Below are 17,685 nucleotides of genomic sequence, written 5' to 3' on the forward strand. Positions count from 1 at the left end.
ATTCTTTTAAAGGCTTCGACGTATAGGTCTAAGAGATAGTAGGCGATTTAGATAATAAGGTAGTTTAGAAAGACGCGGTAGTAAGCTCTAAGGAATAGGTAGAGGGCTCGATCGCGCGATACTCGAGCTACGTAGGAACGGCGGTATAGTAGGATATTAAACAATACTTAGGATTACGATAATATCGATCTATTAAGGCTTTATTTACTATATATAGCTATATTTTAAGAAAATACGCTACTACTACAAAATAAGGTAAGAGCGCGTCGGCGCGACGAATTTCAGGGCTAGGCCCAGTATTCTTGCAAGCGTTCTAGAAGCGTCGAAATCCGGCTTTGCAGTCTAGAGCCGCACATCGTGCATTTCGCCTGCCCGAACATATGCTCTGAAACATTCCGGAGGGGATGTGAGGGATTGAAGTGCTCTAATTCAGCTGCATCCCGCTACAATCGCGAATCGCGTTGGCGCCAGGTTGACTCGCCCTTTGGGCGAGATGAACTGGACAGGGCACAGCCTTGGCTGTATACCCGCGACTCATCTCCTTTGGCTTTATTAACACTGCCTTGTAGAGTGGTAGGATTCGTCTGGGGGTGAAGCCAAGTGAAATGCAAGGGCAAGCCTTATGCCACCATGCGTCAAAAATGCTGTTACTTCAACAATCGTTCACCACGTTCTTCGTGTCCCTCTATTTACTTATTTGAGCCCCACCACGGTGATACGCTGGGGACAAAGGCTTAGACTGCTTGGGATCAGATGTTCTACCGGCTGGCCACCTACCTTGCCGTCTGTACTGTCACTTTCGTAGCAGGCGTTCTGTCTGGTGTGCTGGTTGCAGAGCTTCAACCTTCGAGCGTAGGTGAAGAGGGTCTCTTATAGCATCAACTACTTACGAATCTTCATGACAGAACATCGAAAGCTTCCAAGACCTACTACATAACATTGCTGCTCAGTATTTAGATGGAAGTCCACCTGTTGTCAAGCACTGCTTCCGGGGTAGTCCGATATTCTGGGGCCTGGTCCTAGAACACCAAGGAATCGATCGCATTACATTGCGGAACATTGAAGAAAGTCTACGGCTCGAGTTTCCAGACTTCTTGAGATTTTGGGACCTTGGTGCGTCTTCGCAGAGAAGTTATGGAAATATCTCGCAAGCAGCTAGGTCTGTTCTGTCGCCGCTGTTACCAACGCACAGTGCAGGAGATGAAAGCTCGCAAGGACAGCATACAAAGTCAGAACTCCGAGCCATCCACGAACTTACGGGTGTTCATGAGCTGCACAAAAGGGGTATTGTTGGCCACGGGGCTTCTGTTGCTGTCATCGACGTCGGATTAGATTACCTGCACCCAGTCTTCGCGGCAACCAGTGACCGGTCTTCCCCCTTGCGGTATACTACGGACTTTGTAGGCGACGACTTCGTACCAGGAGCGAATCTTCCGCAACCTGATTCCGACACATACACCGAGTGCGAGATCCATGGCACGCACACGTCGGCTCTTATCGTAGGCCGACAGCAATCGGTGGGCTTCGTTGGAGTTGCCCCTGGAGCAGCTCTCGATCATTATAGGGTGGCGGGCTGCCTGGAGGTAAACAGGTTCGACGATGAGATCTTGATCGAAGCGCTGCTGCTAGCCCACTCGAGGAGGGTTGATGTTATATCCCTATCCTTGGCGAACGGGTATGGCCCGTATCCAAGCGAACTAGTCTCCGATATAATCCGCAGGATAGTACAAGAAGGCCAGACGCTATGTGTCGTATCTGCAGGCAACACAGGATGGGCAGGCCCTTTCTCAGCCGTCTCCCCAGCAGCTGCAGCTGGAGCGGTCTCTGCTGGCGCTGTACACAGCATTCACGTCATACGAAGTAACCCCATGGCACAAGCGACTTACTGGGTAGCTGGCGAGCAGCGTTCCTTCATGTTCGAATGGCAACCGTCATTTCCGTCCCGGTTTCCTCAGTCGTTACGATTGTACGTCCTGTCACTTAACGCATCGATACCGAACGATGCTTGCGGAGACCATGCAGCTGACCTTGGCCTACCTGATGATCTTGAAGGTCATATTGTGCTAATACGTCGGGGCGGATGCGCTTTCCAGCAAAAAATTGACAATGTTCTCTCTCATGGGGCAGCTTACGTGTTGATTTATGACAACACACCTACAGACGGCTGGGATATCTTTCTCTACGACAATACCTTTCATGGCATACGCGGTTGCGGGTCCTTGTTGGCTGAGACTGGTCTAAAACTGGCGAATATCTTTGCGGAAGCAGACAACGTGATCCTGGAGATGGATTCAAATTTCACGCTGCTACCCAAAATTCGCACACGATACAACCCGTTGTATCCTGCGGGATCGTTGTACACCGGCGGATCGTGGGGGCCGACTGGAGATCTTTCCACATTTCCGTCAATCTTGGGGCCTGGTGGGAGCGTTTGGTCAGCTGTACCTAGATCTGCAGGAGGGTTTGGTACCTATACCGGGACTTCTATCTCTGCACCGTACATAGCTGGCTGCATTGCGCTACTGCGTTCGGTCTATCCCGACTGGGCAGCTCCGGACATTGTACGAGCGCTGATTCACACTGCGACTCCTCTGCCCTTCAGTGATGGCAATAAATCATACGACAATTTGTTAGCTCCGGTCTGGCAACAAGGAGGTGGATTGGTCAATATGGTCGCAGCGCTAGAATCTCGGACGGCTATATCAGTCTCGTTCCTGAATTTTAACGATACGGAGTTCTATCGGGTTGCCACATTCACCATTACCAATCTAGGCGACAGAAGTGCCTCCTACGAGCTACAATACGTTCCAGCCGCTACTGTAGACACTTTGGACTCGCGCAGGCACATCATTGCGTTTGCGGAAGACCCCGCATCTTCCGACCAGGCCACAGCACAATTCCTCGCTCATACGCGCAGTGGAGACCAAGCTCTGGTTGATCTCACGCCGTCATCGCTGCATCTACCCTCAGGAGGTTCAGCAGTGATACACGCTGAAGTAAACCTTGCAAATGTGGCAGATGAAAAGACATGTCCGTTGTATAGTGGCTACATCAAGATCAACAGCAGCCATGACGGCGTCCTCAGCTTACCTTGTGGAGGCATAGGCTGTCGTATCGGCGATGTATCCACCCTACCACCAAACTGGAACCTCACGTTTCTGGCCGCTGCAAGGTACATTGACAGTGACAATCCAAACTCCATTATACAGCCAGCAGCGGCTAATACGACGTTCCGGTTACCAGCATCTGGCAATCCGGGGTTTGACCTCAGCAGTGAAGTGATGTACCCAATGATCAATATACAAGTAGCAATGATCAGCCCACATGCCGTCGCCTTTCTAGAGACATGTTCAAGCGTATCGACCAGCGCGAACGCAAACAGCACCCTGTCTGTGCCAGTTGACTTGCATGGTACACAGATTGCTGGAGGTTTCTCTCGAATTGTTCCACGTCGATTACTCTGGGCAGGAAAACTTACGAATGGGTCGTTAGCTATTTCGGGATCTTATTGTCTACAAATCTGTACGAGTCGGACGTTGGGAAGCGTCTTGGATTGTACGAAGACAGTACAGTTCAACCTTATCTACTTCTAGTCTAAGTAAGATAATGTAAAACACCAGGAAGCTGGTCAAACTCTTTTGGCGCGACCAACCTTTCCATTGATACACTACGTCTCCACAACACGATACATCATTGCCTAATGAAGAAGGTAGGATTGCTCTACGCTTCTCGAGGACGTCAGAAAATGGACTAGAACCCTACTCGCCCGGCAAAAAACCCATCGAAGAAGAAGATCTTGGTGAGCATCGTGACGACATTGTCCAGAGTCCAAGTATGCATATCGCTGATGGCTCTGTTTAGCTCTATTCTGGTGGAGAAGTCCGCGGCGTTACGTACTGAGGAGATCCTCCCCCGAAGCTCGGTTCTGAGACCTGCATTGTCGAGTACTTTGAGAGGACAAGGAAGTGTAGTCTGCGATCCTGCACCTGGGCTTGAAATGATAGCACTCCAGGCGTAGTTGTATTCGTCAATGTCGGCCGAAGGCACAGCCATGGTCGGTACCGTCACTGGTAGTGCAGCAGCTTGAGTCGTTGCTGTGGCTGTTGCTGGTGGCGGCGGCGGCGGCGGAGCTTGCCGCGCCTGGCCTTGATAGCCGTTGTTCTCTGCTCGCCTGTTTGCTATATCTGCCTTGTCCTCGTCTTGCGCTTCGTAATCGTCGTCTTCGTTTGAGCTCTTACGCTCCTGGCGTGAGCGAAAGCGCTTCGAGCCAAATCGTGGTTCTTGCTTTGGCATGCCCCAGTCACTGCTGCCTGCAAAGGGGTCTGAGCGAGCGTTCGCGTTCGAGTTCGCCCACGATGATCTGAGGAAGGCTGGCTTTGGCTGTGTGCCTGATGCAGATGGGCCGGACTGCCCAGGGGTGGGAGCAGTCCCGAATGAAGAGGCACCAAACCCAGCATGTGGCTTCTCGATCTTTGGGGCCTGATGTCCCTTCTTGGCTCGACCAGATTGCTCAGGTGGAGGAGCATTACCGAAGAAGAAGCCACGGAATCCAGGTTTCGGATTCCTAGGGGTTTGTCCTGGCATGGCACGGAAAGCCCTCGCGTTCAGCTCGTTGCTCTCACGCTCAAGGCCCTGCAGATTGGTCTTCTCCTTCTTAAGCTGGAACTTGATCCCATTAGCCTCACGTTTTCTTGTCACTACAGCTGCCTCTGCAGCTCTAGCATCTTCTTTTGCTGCCTCGAGACGGCGTTCTGCCTCCATAACATCTTCTGCGGCTGTCTTCATAGTCTGTATGGAGTCGGAGTATCGCTGGTCCGCGTCCTTGATATCCGCTGCGAGTTCTGTGATACGAATTTTGCTGCCAGCCTTCAATGCTTCGAGCTTCTCACGTTCATAAATGAAGTAGGCCTCTCTTGCCTTTTCAGCGTCACTACTGTGCTGTGCTGCTTCTGGCTCTCCAGTCGCACCGTCAGCCTGCGTAGCTGGTTGAGGGGTGGTCTGAGTCGAGTCACGTCGCTTCTTCGAGGCGCTTTCGCTTGGAAGGCCTTCACTCGCTTTGCGCTTGAAACCTGGACGCTCTTGCGATGGTGGCGAAGGTCCGGCTGTGCCGTCGCTTGTGTCCTGCTCTGTGCGGGCTCGCGGAGTCTCTTCCTCATCCTCGACATTTTCGTCCTCACTCTTGGCGTCATCCACCTCGCCTTCGGTATCATCCTTCTCTTCCTCGCTCCCAGCTTCCTCGATCCCATTCTTCACGTCCTGTTCATGCTTCGCGACGCGATTGAGAAATTCTTCAAAGATGCTCTCATGGACGGCACCTGTTGGCTGCCGCGCTTTTGGCACTTCGGGGGACTCAGCCTTCGCATTGACTTCGTCCTCGACGATTGCAGCCTTTGGTGCTGCTTGCGCTTGGTCGGCTTCCTGGACCGATTCTCGCGGGTGAGATGCTGCTGTGTCACCTGTAGTGACCTGGCCACTCGAGCTCTCCTCGTACTGCTCGTCGCGCTCCCCAAATAGCTCTTCAAAAAGGTCGGAGTCATCGTCTCCTAGGTCGCCCGAATCATGCACACCATGAAGATCGGCAGGCGAGTCGAGAGGTTCCTCTGCGCGCTGCTCGTCTTCGCCTCCCTTCTCCTTCTGCGCGGATGCTGTAGACGGTGGCGCGTTGTCGGCAGCTACGTCTGATCGCTGCTTGTGCTGGCTTTGAGAGTGTGCCTGGCGCGACGTAATTGGCGCCCCGAGTGCTTCTTCCTCCTGCTTCCCCTCCTCTGTCTGAGCTGATGCTTTGGACTCTGACAATGCCTCGGTCTGCTGCTTCCCCTCCACGTGTCCAAGTTTGCGACGCTTCTGTGCTTGTATCTCGGTCATGTCCCTCATATCGCTCACGTATGTCGTGCGCTCTCCGCGCTTGCCCAATACCGACGGCACCTCTCGAGTGGGCGTGGTGGTGGTGGTGGTGGTGTTGCCCGGGGCGCTATTCTGCGCGCTTCGGCGGTCGGTGTCCATGTCGAAAGTGTTGTTGTCGTCCATGCGACAGTGATGTTTCCGAAATTCGCGACACGCGATGTTGATGTCAGGAGGAAGAAGTTCGTTAAAGTCGGGCGTGAAGTTGTATTTCCGAAATTAAAGTTTGATAGGGGTATTGGCTAGCGTCGGCTGTGCGTAATTCCAGGTGAATGAGAGCCGCTTCTTTGTCTATTGTCTCGCGCTTTGTCAACAAAGAAGCTTCACAAGCCCTCCCGAGTCATTGCGTCCGCCTTTGATTCACTTTGTCGCGCCGCGCCGCGCCGCAGTCACGCTCACGATAGTATGCCAGAAAGTGTCGTTACCCAGGGTGAGCAATACAGCGAATAAACGCCCAGTGCTCCCGTATCGCAGGCTGGAGGCACCCCGTCGTATCTTACTCCATGCTCACATCTCGCTCCGCACACCTCAATGTGCCTTCTAATCGTTTTGGTAATCGTATTGAAGTTGAATCACTGCCGTGAACAGTGACCATGCCCGTAAAACATCTTCGAAACAGCACGATCTCCCCAGCCATCCTTCCTCCTGTCCGTAGCACACACCACACTCATGCCATCCCACCAATCACGAACGCGCAAAACAACGGTAAGCTCACATACTTCTGCATACATTCCGCCACTGACGCCCGCAGACTATCTCGCTACCTGACCCTCCGCGAAGCCGCGACGAGCAAGGTCATGATCACCATTCCCGACAGCCAGTCACGTAGTAATATTTTCGAAGCCGCCAAGCTCGTTGCACTGTCCGCCTGCATCATGGACGTCGAAGACCCAGTGTATGCCGAAAAGCTCGCGCACGCCGCATGGTCAGTTTTGTTCGTTCCAGGTATGGTGTTCGAGTCAGGGAAGGAAGTCGAGCAGGTCTCGGCGATCTTAGATCTGGCAAATGGGATCTTGAGCAAGGGTATTGAGGGTGAGGTCGAGCTCGACGACGGTGTGGGTGGTAATCGAAGCGGATGAAGCGACGAGCCATTGATAGATGCGGACTCGCGAATCAAGGTGAACAGGAAAACTTCCGAGGTATATGAGAACAATCCAGAACCCACGAAGGGGGATAAGTGCACAGCTTTTGGTTCAGTCTCACTATCTGCCATGTCATCACCCTCATCTTTCAGCCCGGCCAAAGCTCTTAGGCATATCACAAACTTTTGCTTTTCGTCATCACTTCATAGCGCCACTCTGTATCAGTATCCGCTTCCATCCAATGCGCCCCATGTCTTGCGAACGTACACTTGCAAGCCAACGCCAAAACTTCCGTCGCTTATGCAAATGAGTAGGGTAGGCCTTTTCTGTTCAATGGCCCAGCCTCATTCCATCCATACTCCCCACCAAGAATGAGTTTGCTGAGCTAGCATTGGGACCGTCAATGCCTTCAGCATAGCCTATACCACCCTCGGGCTGTAAGTAATCATCTTCCGACCAGACTGTGCCATACGGATTCTATACGCCTGAGCTGCTCTTGAGGAAGATGAGGTCTGCCACAGTCTGTACCATGTGGTCGACGTCGTACGCCTCCGCGGCTTCACCGTAGATGCGAACAGCCTCCTCGGTACCCGAGGCGCGGACGAAGCAGCGACCATTCTTGTACTTGGCGACTTCGGCGTCGATGTCTCTCTGTAGACCCTGGGGGTACTTGAGCTTCTGTTCGGCGGTGCCCGGAACGGTGACATAGTCGCCACGGTAATGGACTTTCTGCTTGGCGAGCTTATTCGGCATGTCGGTGTATGTTGCGAGCCATTCCTTGACCGTGTACTCCTTGTGAGCAAGGATGGTCTCAACGAGAAGGAAGTCCGAGATGGCATCGCCGACAGTCTGGTTGATGAGATCAGTCAAAGCGCGGAGTATCTCCAGGTTCTCGAGCTGAGCAGGTGATTCTGGTTCCTGCTTGTAGATCGTCTTGAGAGCGTTGTTTGAGAACAGGATTGTACCGTGGCCGTTGGCCTCGAAGTAGACGCCGATGTCGTAGCGAGTAGCAGCGTGGTGTAGGTGCTTGACTCCGGTGTTGGTGAACTCAGCCTTGAGCTTGAGACGCTCCTCCACGAAGCGAGTACTGGCGCCGTTGGCGTAGGCTGTCTGCACAACACCGAGCTTGATCTTGTCAGCTAAGCCGCACTTCTCCACGAGCTCACCAAGGAACGATGCTGCCAATGTAGCAATCCTGTCTCCATCAAGCAGTCGGAAGACGCTGCCCTCTTCGTTGAAGTAGTAGACGATGCGATCGGCATCTCCATCGAACGAGCACCAGCGATCAAAAGCCTTGCCGTTGAAACCAGCCGGCACCTTCTGCTGAGTCTTGACGAAGTCGGCACCACAGTCCTTGTTGAGCACCTCTGCCTGCTCAATCTTGTCGTTCTTAATGGTGACCTTGAGACCAGTCTCCTCTTCTGGCAAGTGCTTGAGCATCTCCTTCAGCTTCGGTGCACCCACGCCATTGGCACAGTCGACGGTGACCGCACTGGTGGGCTTGACATACTTCATGGCCGTCTTGAAGGCAGCAGCCAACTTCTTGTAGTATCCATTCTCCGAGACCTCGCCATATGGGTTCTTGTCGGTCTGAGTGTTGGTGGCACGTACGAGGTAGTGAAGCTGTGGGGTGGTGAGGATGCCGAAGTCCTTGTAGTCGACGCCGGTGACCTTCAGACCAGCCTCGAGTGCCTTGACGAGTCTCACGCCCGATGGACGGGTATCGCGTGCGTAGATGACGTTGGCAGGTCTGTTGACTTCAACACCGAGCTTCTCGGCAATTGTCTTGTGTGCTTCGGCCGTCTCCGCTGGTGTCTGTCCGTTGACAATGTGTGTGGCCCACTGCTCCCACTCCTGCTCCAACATCTCACCCATAGGGTCGACAAGCTTCACTCCATTGTCCTCTGCCGGGTTGTGCGAGGCTGTGATCATGACTCCGATGGTCTGGCCGCCGAGCTTGCGGGAGCGCAGGCCTGCGAGCAGACCCATGCCGAACATGACATGGTCGAGCCAGTCGCCCTTGGTGCGGAAGCCAGCTGTGCCATAGGTGAATTGCTTGACCTCACCTGGGCGAGGGTAGTCCTTGACTGCCTTCTCAATGGCTTGGGCGTGTGCTGCCATCGTGGGCGGTGATGCGCTGGTGACGGTGGGTGATTGAGTGGTGGAAGGAGCTCAGGGAGCTGTTCTCCGCTGGTATGAGGTAGGTGGGCAGGTGCAGCACAGTGTCTGCTCGTGTACGGAAGGAGGCACCAAGTCTGCGTCTCGAAGCCGATATCACAGCACTTGCGCCAGACGCTCAGCTGTTGTCGTGATGCGGCGGGTGACTCGAGGTGAATGTGGTAGTTATGTTCGAAGCAGCTATTGATGCTATTAGTATGTGCCACGAGCAATAGCTACAGCAATGGCTCGTGACAGGCAGGCAGACAGGCAGGCAGGCTGTGTTGTGGCAGCTGTGGGACAGGAATAGAAAGTGAAAGTGCTCGTTCGTTCCTGCCCGCCAAAAGTAGTCCCCACGTTTCGCCATATGACGCTAGAAGTGCAGGGTTCTGTCGTGTCGTTTCACGCTAGTATAATCCTAGCACAACAGCGAACGACACCTCCGGCCATCAACAACCCGGTCAAGGCACATCACATCGACCACAGCAATGGCAGCAATGAAGACCCCATCAATGTCTCTCCTACGGCTCTTCTCGCCCGCGATACGATCAGACACACTACCATGGACAGCACGAGGATGTCTGGCGCAAACACAGCAGCAGACCGCACACTTTTCCAGCACATCACAGCTCCAAAAGAGGAATCAAGGCGGCGTCAAGAAGGATCCCAGGATTGGTAAGACAACATCATCGATCCCTTACTATCAGTCCCTCGCTCACACAGCATAGTCCAAATCCGGTACCACCTCCAACACCCCCTAACCCCCCGCCCGCTCCGCTTCTCACGCAACCGCGCCCTCCGCCACTGGACCATCCACCGCGCATGGCACCGCTTCCAGGACACCCTGCGCACGAATCGTGAACGCGAGCTGGAACGTCAGTACAATAGTATGTACTACGCGTGCGAAGAGCTGCGGAAGATAGACGATCGGGGGATGACAGCGGAGGAGCGGGAGAGAGTAGGGATAGAGGGAGATAGCAAGGAGATGGGAAGACTGTATAGAATCGCGATGATGAAGAATGAAATTTGGGATGAGGTGCCGATTGAGTATGCGAGGATACAGACGGAGACGCCGCCAAGGGGTGGGTGGAACGAGGCATGGACGAAGTGATGAAGGAGGGACGCAGAGGCTTTGTATAAAGTGTGTCTTGATAAGAGACCATGGCGAGGTCGCTGTTCAGTGGGCACCAGTGGGCACAGATAGTCGGAGACTACTGTGTCCTTGGATTCATGTATAGTTCAGGCGAATAAACGCCTTATACCCTGACCTCCCTCGTGCAGTACGACCACTACGCAGCTCCAACACTCACAGGAAAGCTTTCTCGCCACCATCACCTTTGTCGACTGTCTCGAGCTTGCGCTCGCCACAGACTCGACCCCGAACGGCAGCATCGCGCTGCACCTGGTCTCACCACTTCACCCGCGCGTCGGTCTCACCTCCAGCTTCGGCAACTCTTTTCTCTTCCTCTTCGTATTACCTCACTTCTTCCTCAACATCCGTCCTCTCAACTTGGTCCTCCGAGAAAATGGCACTGTACCTCAAGTAGTCCGAGAGGTTCTCAATGCGCTTGAACCTCTCATCGCCGCCGTTACCGTCGGGGTCGTCGAGGCCGAGAAAAGAGCGCATGATGGGGTCGTGGACTGTGAGGAGAACGCGACGCCACTCGTTGGCAAGATTACCTGAAGAGTCGGGGCGGAGGGTGAGGGCCATGAGGTCTTTGGTGAGGTTGAGAAAGTATGTCTTGGTTCCGTCACTGATCACATGTGCAGTGGAGATGAGCTTGCGGATATAGTTGTTGATACTCGACCACTTCTGGAACCTGGAGAACTTAGTGATGGTCGTGGGTGTGCGTTACGTTGACTTGTTTCGCTCGCGACTCTGAAATCGACATCGTGACTTATGACTGGATGCGCGGTGGATGCGTAATGACGCGATATCGACACTTCTTGGTGGTGCCAGGCGAAGATGTTGTGGTAATCTGCGGTCGGCACAATACATGTGGACAGATGAGGTCGCCTTTTGTACTCGAAAGACTCAGAGAGGCGCAGTGCTTGCATCACCGGTTCGAAAGATGATCACATGAAAGAACGATGACGAGATTCACCTTCAACTGTGGTATCGAAGTATCATGCTTCACTGGAATGATGGAAAACGACCAAGAGAACGACACCACGCTGCTGTGGAACACCGCCAACCCAGCGTCTCTTTTCGAAGATGTCGAGATCTTTGCTAGCAACATGCTCGTGGACACTGACGGGCCGCCCTCCATTCTGTCATCAGCCACGTCGTGCCCTGGGTGTCTACGCCACGACTATATTGGCTACCGCGCACTCCATGATATTGGACCACCTGCACTTGACATTCCAGACCGAGTTACGTTGCGAGTTGCTATCGATCAAGGTCGACACATGGCCCGAGCCAAGTTCTCCTGCTGTAGGAGACTAAAGGTTCAGGTCAATGGTCTTGGTCAGCATGTCGCCAGATACTTCGAGGGCAACTGCCTGCAATGCGTTCGCGAGAAGGTGCAATATTTGATGAAGACATGCGAGAAGCATACTTGACCAATGGGAGCCATCCGATGGATGTGGCTGAAAGAGAAGCCATACCTGATCACTTGAACGATCATGTCTTGTCGTGTACTGTAGACATGGCACAAAGTAATCAAATCGATTTACCTGGCTCTGGTATGCACTTTCACATGCTCGCTAATTCTCGCGCTAATGCAGCAAACTTTTCTTGGACGAGGTCGCCGCGTTTGCCGCCTCATACTAGTTCTCCACACGTCCATTTCGGTCAATCCTCCTACTGCAGGCTCGTCCAACCTACTACCACTCACCATGGCGACCGACCAAGAAGATATCGCTGCTGATGGCGATGTCATCCTGATCGTCGGCAACGACGATGACAAGAGACGCATCCGAGTCGCATCATCAATACTATCCGCTGCATCACCAGTCCTCAAGGCGCTACTGGGACCTCACTTCCGCGAAGGCTCGCAGCCGCGCAGCTCGGCCAGTCCGGTCGAGATCCTTATGCCGGACGATGACAGCACAGCGATGACCTATGTCTGTCGACTCATCCACTACAAGCCTGTAGATGAGAGAGAGCTGGAAGCTGCGTAAGTTCGCACCAACAATAGACACTTCTAAGCCCTTTGATGGCAGCGATACTGTCTTTGCCACCCGTGCTTGCGATACGCCTTAAGACTGTCCGTGCCTGGCAGTCAACGCGTTTTCAGTACGCCTATTACTAACATTCGACCTCTCCAGACTCCTCGCTGTCGCCGTGACAGTCGACAAGTACGGCCTCGGCGACGCCTTACGTATGTACTTCAGTGGAGTCCTCCTTCGCTGGGAGACCAGGCATTCCAATCTTTCGGATACTGCGACCCTGTGGGCCTTCACCACGGCTGCATACCTTCTGCGTGACGCATACAACTTCAAGCGACTCACACACATTCTCATCGTCAACACAAGGTCGCCATGTTCGACGCATTGCGTGAGCCCGAGAGCAGAACAATGGTGCCTCTCGTCACACTCGGTATGTGGTCACACTTGCTTATGGGATGGTAAAAGGAGAACACTAACTGTCTTGCAGTCGCAATCGAGTCGGTCCGGACAGCCGCGCGCAATGAATTGGTCGAAGAGCTGACCCGCGCCGCCACTTGTACCAGATACTACTCCCACGATACGGACTATGCTGGCTTCCTGACCAGCATCGCGAAGACAATGGGTGACACGACCTGGCCACCGAAGTTCTCAGCCGCGGGTGTGGACACCCTAGGAGCCGCACTCTCAAAGATCGAGAACTTGCCAGACTACGATCTCACCTGCTGCGTCGAAACAGTCTCTGCCGGCCGGTCCAAGAGCTCGGTTGCCAAATACACCTGCGCTAGCATAGTTCAGAAGGTCGCCCTCAAGTGCGAGGGTCTTTGTCTGCAGTGTATCGTTGAGGACGAGTCGGATCTGACGAAAAGGTGCACCAAGCACATTTGAACGGTCTGCCACACATACCTCGAATGTCGCTTTTAGACCATTAGCTGAGATGGCACGGAGGGAAGCTTAGCACAAGCGGGCGGTTGACGCGAAGGGTGGGACGTCAAGCGCGTCTATCACGCACAGTACCTGGTAGTCGCCCGTGGTATCGAAGGGCAGTTCGCACAAAGAGTCGAAACTCTGAGCAGCATTGATGCGTTGTAGACACAATGGCAATCGTTGAAGCTTAACTTCAGCTTGCTCACAGAACGTACAAGAATCGCAATGATACATACGTACGCCCAGTACCAGTAATCACACACAAGCACATGCTACTTCCAGCGCGTCACTTCCGCGCCGCCTGATGCGTTCCCGTCTATATACCCAGGGTGAACTCGACACCAACATCGATGTCGCGTGCTGCGAAAAGTGTCAGTAATGATCCCATCAATCAATCCTCGAAGTATGTTTAAACTCACCAATCTTCACCACCTTACTGAACTGCACACTCTTCTCCGCCGCCGTCTGCAAATCATCAATGCTGAAAATCTTCAACCCACTCTCATTAATCAGCTTCTCCGCCTGCTCCGAGTTGGTACCCTGCAGCCTCGCGATAACCGGAGTCCTCAAGTTCATGCTCTCCACCACATTGATCAGACCCTTAGCAATCGCATCACATCTCACGATACCACCAAAGATGTTGACAAAGATAGCCGTCACCTTGGGGTCAGATGTGATCAGGTCGAAGGCAGACTTGATAGCCTCTGGGGTAGCACCTCCGCCGACATCGAGGAAGTTCGCCGGGCTGCCGCCGTTGAGCTTGATGATGTCCATGGTTGCCATGGCGAGACCGGCACCGTTGACGAGGCAGCCGATGTCACCGTCGAGCTTGATGAAGTTGAGGCCTTGTTCGCCAGCCTTGACTTCGTCGGCGTCTTCTTGGGAAGGATCTCGCCAGCTGAAGATTTCCTTTTGGCGGAACTCGGCGTTGTCGTCGAAGTTGAGCTTGGCGTCCATGCAGAGGACTTGGTGGTCGGAGGTCTCGGAAAGTGGGTTGATCTCGATCTGTGTTGCGTCCTTCTCCATGAAGATCTTGTAGAGCTTCTGGATGGTGTCCTTGGCCGGCTGAATGCATTGTTTGGAGAATCCAAGCTTGGTGGCGATGTCGGTCGCGATGTCGTCGGTCACGCCCTTGTGGATGTCGATTGGTGTGGTGATGATGGCCTCTGGGTTCTCCTTGGCTACCGTCTCAATGTCCATACCACCTTGGCTCGAAGCGACAATGACAGGGCCTTGCGATTGACGGTCCATCAGGATTGCGAGGTAGAATTCACGACGGGCGAACTTGCGCTCAACGATGTAGACGCTGTTGCAGATCCTGCCGCGCTCGCCAGTTTGCTTTGTGATGAGCTTGTGGCCGATCATCTGGTCGGCGAGGATGGACGCCTCGCGTGGGCTATACACGATCCTCACACCACCCTTGAATCCGTTGTCGAAGTGGCCCTTTCCACGGCCTCCTGCCAGTACTTGTGCCTTGATGACCATGTCCTCTCCGCCGATCTGCGAGGCCACCTCTTGTGCCTCCTTGGGGCTGTGCGCTACATTGCCCCTGGGGACCCCGATGCCGTACGAGTCGAGGAGCTGGGCGGATCGGTATTCGTGGATGGAGAGGTTGCGCACTTGTTGGCGGATGGGCGCTTCCTGCAGATAGTGTTAGATGCTGTGCCGGGATGCTATTCCTTCCCCTGGTGAGGATGCTGTACCTTGAAGCTCTGCAGAGCAGAGGCGACCTGCCTGCTGCTACGGGCGAGCTTGAACATGGTGGCGTTCTGGATTGTGGTGTGAGAAAACAGGAGATGTCGTCTGCCGTCTGTTTCGAGAGACGTGAAGCTCTCCGGGAAGCTCTTTCGCGAGCGTCAGGCTTGCACGCTTGCTTCTGCCGCAGAATCCCACACTAAGCCGACCTGAGACACTTCACCTCCGATATATCTTCGTGCACCACCACTACCACCGCATCCCTACTGCTATGCAACAGTAGTCATGGCAGACACAGACAGACAACTAAGCGCCATCGACATCCTCATAACCCGTCAGAACATCGCTCTCGCACGAAGTCAAAAACTGCTGCAATCATGGCTTCCAGCAAAGGCTTCCGAGCAGCCCACTTCTGCAGCTGCAGACAGCGATCAGGATGACTTTCAAGGTCTGGGCGAGGCTACAGGCATAGGTGCGAAGCGCAAGAATGAAGATGACAGTGAGCTTGGCGGAATCCTCAAACGTAGACGGACAGACAACGACAAATTGCTTGAGAACTTGATTGGCAAAAAAGCTGCTCAAGCTCGCAAGAAGTCGCAAGAGGCTGAAAAGAGCACACATGCGGCTCGGAAGCCGTTAGAGTCGCAGAAACTGAAGATGTTCAACAAGCCTGCTGAGAGCGAGGATGAGGAAGAGGGACGAGCTTCGGCTTTCACGTCAAAGAAACAGAGGAGATCGCAAAAGAATGCTACGATGCCGGTGGACGCTGTCGCTGTGGCCGGAGCAGATGATGAAGATACATTGAACGGAGACGCCGAGCCTCCAGATCCGAGGGAGGATGCTGCGGTCTTGAAGGAACTAGCCGGCCAAGCTGACATCGCCGCCGATGATAGCGAAGCCGAAGACCCAAGACCGCAGAAGAGGAAGGCAGGGAGTTATCTCGACGAATTGCTAGCCCAAAAGGCCAAAAAGAAGAACAAGAAAAAGAAGAAAGGCAAAAGTGATGTCTGAACAAAATATGGGCTGATTTTGCTATACACGCTCAAGATACCCAGCAGCACAATATTGACATATCTTCATCCAAAACCCCTCCTACTCCCTCACGATCAAACTCGCCATCCCCATCCCCGTTCCAATACACATGCTAACCACACCCAACTGCTGCCCTTGTCTTTCCAGCTCCGGTAGTAAGGTCGCGAGCTGCCTCGCTCCTGTCGCACCAAGAGGATGTCCCAATGCGATTGCTCCGCCCTTGGGATTTACTTTGCTCTCATCAATCCCCAACGTCCGTACACAGTGAATCGCCTGACTTGCGAACGCCTCGTTAATCTCCCAAATCCCAATCTCGCTCTTATCTACGCCGGTGTAGTCTAGCAACTTTGGAATTGCGAGAGCAGGCCCAATCCCCATCTCATCAGGCTTGCAGCCAATGACTTGCGTTCCTGCCCACTTTCCGATAATGCTGGAGGTGAGGCCTAGTTCCGTGGCAGTACTGCGTCGCATCATGAGCGTCGCAGCCGCGCCATCAGAGACTTGTGAGCTATTTCCCGCAGTGGCTGTGCCCGTCTCCTTGAAGGCAGGCTTCATCTTCGCGAGACTTTCTGGGGAGGAGTTGGGTCTGATTCCGTCGTCTTTCGTCACTGTGATCTCTTCCGTCGTCTCTGGGTTCTCGGGATTAGGATGCCACCTTGTTGTTACAGCTACGATCTCCTTATCGAATAGTCCCTCCTTCTGTGCTTTCGCGGCTTTAAGATGCGACGAGGCCGCAAAGGCATCCTGATCTGCACGAGATACACCGTATCGCTCCGCCACATTCTCTGCCGTGATTCCCATAGACATGATACAATCCTTTGCATCCTTCACCGGGCTATTCCGTAGTTCATCCCAGAGTTGTGTAGGAATTGCTCTTGAGCCGTAGTTTCGCGTCATGCTCTCCATGCCGCCTCCAATGCCTACATCAATCTGACCTACTGCGATCGCGTTGGCGATTCCTGTTATCGCTGCAAGACCTGACGAACATGCCCTGTTCACAGTTTGAACACTGGTAGTAATGGGCACGCAGACGTGGCATGCTGCCATGCGGCCTGCCTTTGAGCCACCCAGTTCGGAGAGGACGGTACCAATCTGAACGTCGTCTATCTTCGCAGGATCGAGGTTGGTGTTTGCAGCCAATGTTGCTTTGAGGACGTGGGCGAGCAGTTCGTGGTCGTGGGCATCTTTGAAGCCGCCTTTCTTCGCTCGTGTGACTGGTGTGCGGAGAGCAGAGAGGAAGACGATATCGTTGGGGTTCTTTTGGAGGATGCTCTTCGTGCCTTTCTGGATGAAGCCGGCCATGATTGCTACGTTTCTTGGGCTATTGCTATGGGTTGTCTGGACCTAGGGAGTAAGATATCGACGCGTCTGACCTCGTGCACGGCAGATGAGAGCAGACGAAGGAGGATTTACAGCAAAGAGAAAGACAGAACCTACGAAACCTAGGATCACATCGTGGCGCCGATATACGGCAGTCAACTGTCTTGTTGGTAGGTGCAGGGAGGAGAGGTTAGAGCATCGGATAGTGGTGTCGGCAAGTTCGGAAGCTGGGTGAGAACTTACCCGTGGTCGCGACTTCCTCCCATCTCGATCTTCAACACCAACATTCACAGTCTTGGCTCCAGGACGACAGCCGTCACAATCTGATCTCTGTCACGACTCTAGTCGAGATGCCACGTCAATAGGCGCGAAGCTGGATATCAGATGGCGTGGCCGATCCTCTCGGAGCGGTCTGTGAGGCCAATGGTCCAGAGTGCCATGCTAGCACGATGAGGCTGAGGCA

At 53.7% G+C, this 17,685-nt stretch overlaps 11 protein-coding genes across 11 annotated transcripts; 6 read left to right on the forward strand and 5 right to left on the reverse strand.

Moving 5' to 3' along the window:
- Nucleotides 1-753: 753 nt before the first annotated feature.
- Nucleotides 754-3,593, forward strand: CLAFUR5_09927 (C5a peptidase; the record flags this gene model as incomplete). The annotated part of the gene is made up of 2 exons (XM_047909075.1): nucleotides 754-852; nucleotides 906-3,593. The coding sequence occupies 2 exons, from the start codon at nucleotides 754-756 to the stop codon at nucleotides 3,591-3,593; spliced, it is 2,787 nt and encodes a 928-aa protein (XP_047764834.1).
- Nucleotides 3,594-3,750: 157 nt separating this feature from the next.
- On the reverse strand, nucleotides 3,751-6,003 carry CLAFUR5_09928 (uncharacterized protein; the record flags this gene model as incomplete). The annotated part of the gene is made up of 1 exon (XM_047909076.1): nucleotides 3,751-6,003. One exon carries the CDS (start codon nucleotides 6,001-6,003, stop codon nucleotides 3,751-3,753), a length of 2,253 nt encoding a protein of 750 aa, XP_047764358.1.
- A 491-nt stretch (nucleotides 6,004-6,494) lies between these two features.
- Nucleotides 6,495-6,980, forward strand: CLAFUR5_09929 (uncharacterized protein; the record flags this gene model as incomplete). Its single annotated transcript, XM_047909077.1, has 1 exon — nucleotides 6,495-6,980. The coding sequence occupies one exon, from the start codon at nucleotides 6,495-6,497 to the stop codon at nucleotides 6,978-6,980; it is 486 nt and encodes a 161-aa protein (XP_047764359.1).
- Nucleotides 6,981-7,460: 480 nt separating this feature from the next.
- Nucleotides 7,461-9,104, reverse strand: CLAFUR5_09930 (Phosphoacetylglucosamine mutase; the record flags this gene model as incomplete). Its single annotated transcript, XM_047909078.1, has 1 exon — nucleotides 7,461-9,104. One exon carries the CDS (start codon nucleotides 9,102-9,104, stop codon nucleotides 7,461-7,463), a length of 1,644 nt encoding a protein of 547 aa, XP_047764723.1.
- A 524-nt stretch (nucleotides 9,105-9,628) lies between these two features.
- CLAFUR5_09931 (uncharacterized protein) lies at nucleotides 9,629-10,251 on the forward strand (the record flags this gene model as incomplete). Its single annotated transcript, XM_047909079.1, has 2 exons — nucleotides 9,629-9,815; nucleotides 9,869-10,251. The coding sequence occupies 2 exons, from the start codon at nucleotides 9,629-9,631 to the stop codon at nucleotides 10,249-10,251; spliced, it is 570 nt and encodes a 189-aa protein (XP_047764754.1).
- A 363-nt stretch (nucleotides 10,252-10,614) lies between these two features.
- Nucleotides 10,615-11,032, reverse strand: CLAFUR5_09932 (uncharacterized protein; the record flags this gene model as incomplete). The annotated part of the gene is made up of 2 exons (XM_047909080.1): nucleotides 10,615-10,953; nucleotides 10,997-11,032. 2 exons carry the CDS (start codon nucleotides 11,030-11,032, stop codon nucleotides 10,615-10,617), a joined length of 375 nt encoding a protein of 124 aa, XP_047764724.1.
- Nucleotides 11,033-11,978: 946 nt separating this feature from the next.
- Nucleotides 11,979-12,263, forward strand: CLAFUR5_09933 (uncharacterized protein; the record flags this gene model as incomplete). Its single annotated transcript, XM_047909081.1, has 1 exon — nucleotides 11,979-12,263. The coding sequence occupies one exon, from the start codon at nucleotides 11,979-11,981 to the stop codon at nucleotides 12,261-12,263; it is 285 nt and encodes a 94-aa protein (XP_047764755.1).
- A 360-nt stretch (nucleotides 12,264-12,623) lies between these two features.
- Nucleotides 12,624-13,136, forward strand: CLAFUR5_09934 (uncharacterized protein; the record flags this gene model as incomplete). The annotated part of the gene is made up of 2 exons (XM_047909082.1): nucleotides 12,624-12,681; nucleotides 12,739-13,136. 2 exons carry the CDS (start codon nucleotides 12,624-12,626, stop codon nucleotides 13,134-13,136), a joined length of 456 nt encoding a protein of 151 aa, XP_047764726.1.
- A 355-nt stretch (nucleotides 13,137-13,491) lies between these two features.
- CLAFUR5_09935 (Succinate--CoA ligase [ADP-forming] subunit beta, mitochondrial) lies at nucleotides 13,492-14,935 on the reverse strand (the record flags this gene model as incomplete). Its single annotated transcript, XM_047909083.1, has 3 exons — nucleotides 13,492-13,535; nucleotides 13,595-14,816; nucleotides 14,879-14,935. 3 exons carry the CDS (start codon nucleotides 14,933-14,935, stop codon nucleotides 13,492-13,494), a joined length of 1,323 nt encoding a protein of 440 aa, XP_047764725.1.
- Nucleotides 14,936-15,155: 220 nt separating this feature from the next.
- On the forward strand, nucleotides 15,156-15,881 carry CLAFUR5_09936 (uncharacterized protein; the record flags this gene model as incomplete). Its single annotated transcript, XM_047909084.1, has 1 exon — nucleotides 15,156-15,881. One exon carries the CDS (start codon nucleotides 15,156-15,158, stop codon nucleotides 15,879-15,881), a length of 726 nt encoding a protein of 241 aa, XP_047764774.1.
- An 81-nt stretch (nucleotides 15,882-15,962) lies between these two features.
- On the reverse strand, nucleotides 15,963-17,204 carry CLAFUR5_09937 (3-ketoacyl-CoA thiolase, peroxisomal; the record flags this gene model as incomplete). Its single annotated transcript, XM_047909085.1, has 1 exon — nucleotides 15,963-17,204. The coding sequence occupies one exon, from the start codon at nucleotides 17,202-17,204 to the stop codon at nucleotides 15,963-15,965; it is 1,242 nt and encodes a 413-aa protein (XP_047764727.1).
- Nucleotides 17,205-17,685: the final 481 nt, after the last annotated feature.

The sequence above is a fragment of the Fulvia fulva genome, chromosome 7 (assembly GCF_020509005.1).
Source record: "Fulvia fulva chromosome 7, complete sequence".
NCBI classification, from domain to species: domain Eukaryota; kingdom Fungi; phylum Ascomycota; class Dothideomycetes; order Mycosphaerellales; family Mycosphaerellaceae; genus Fulvia; species Fulvia fulva.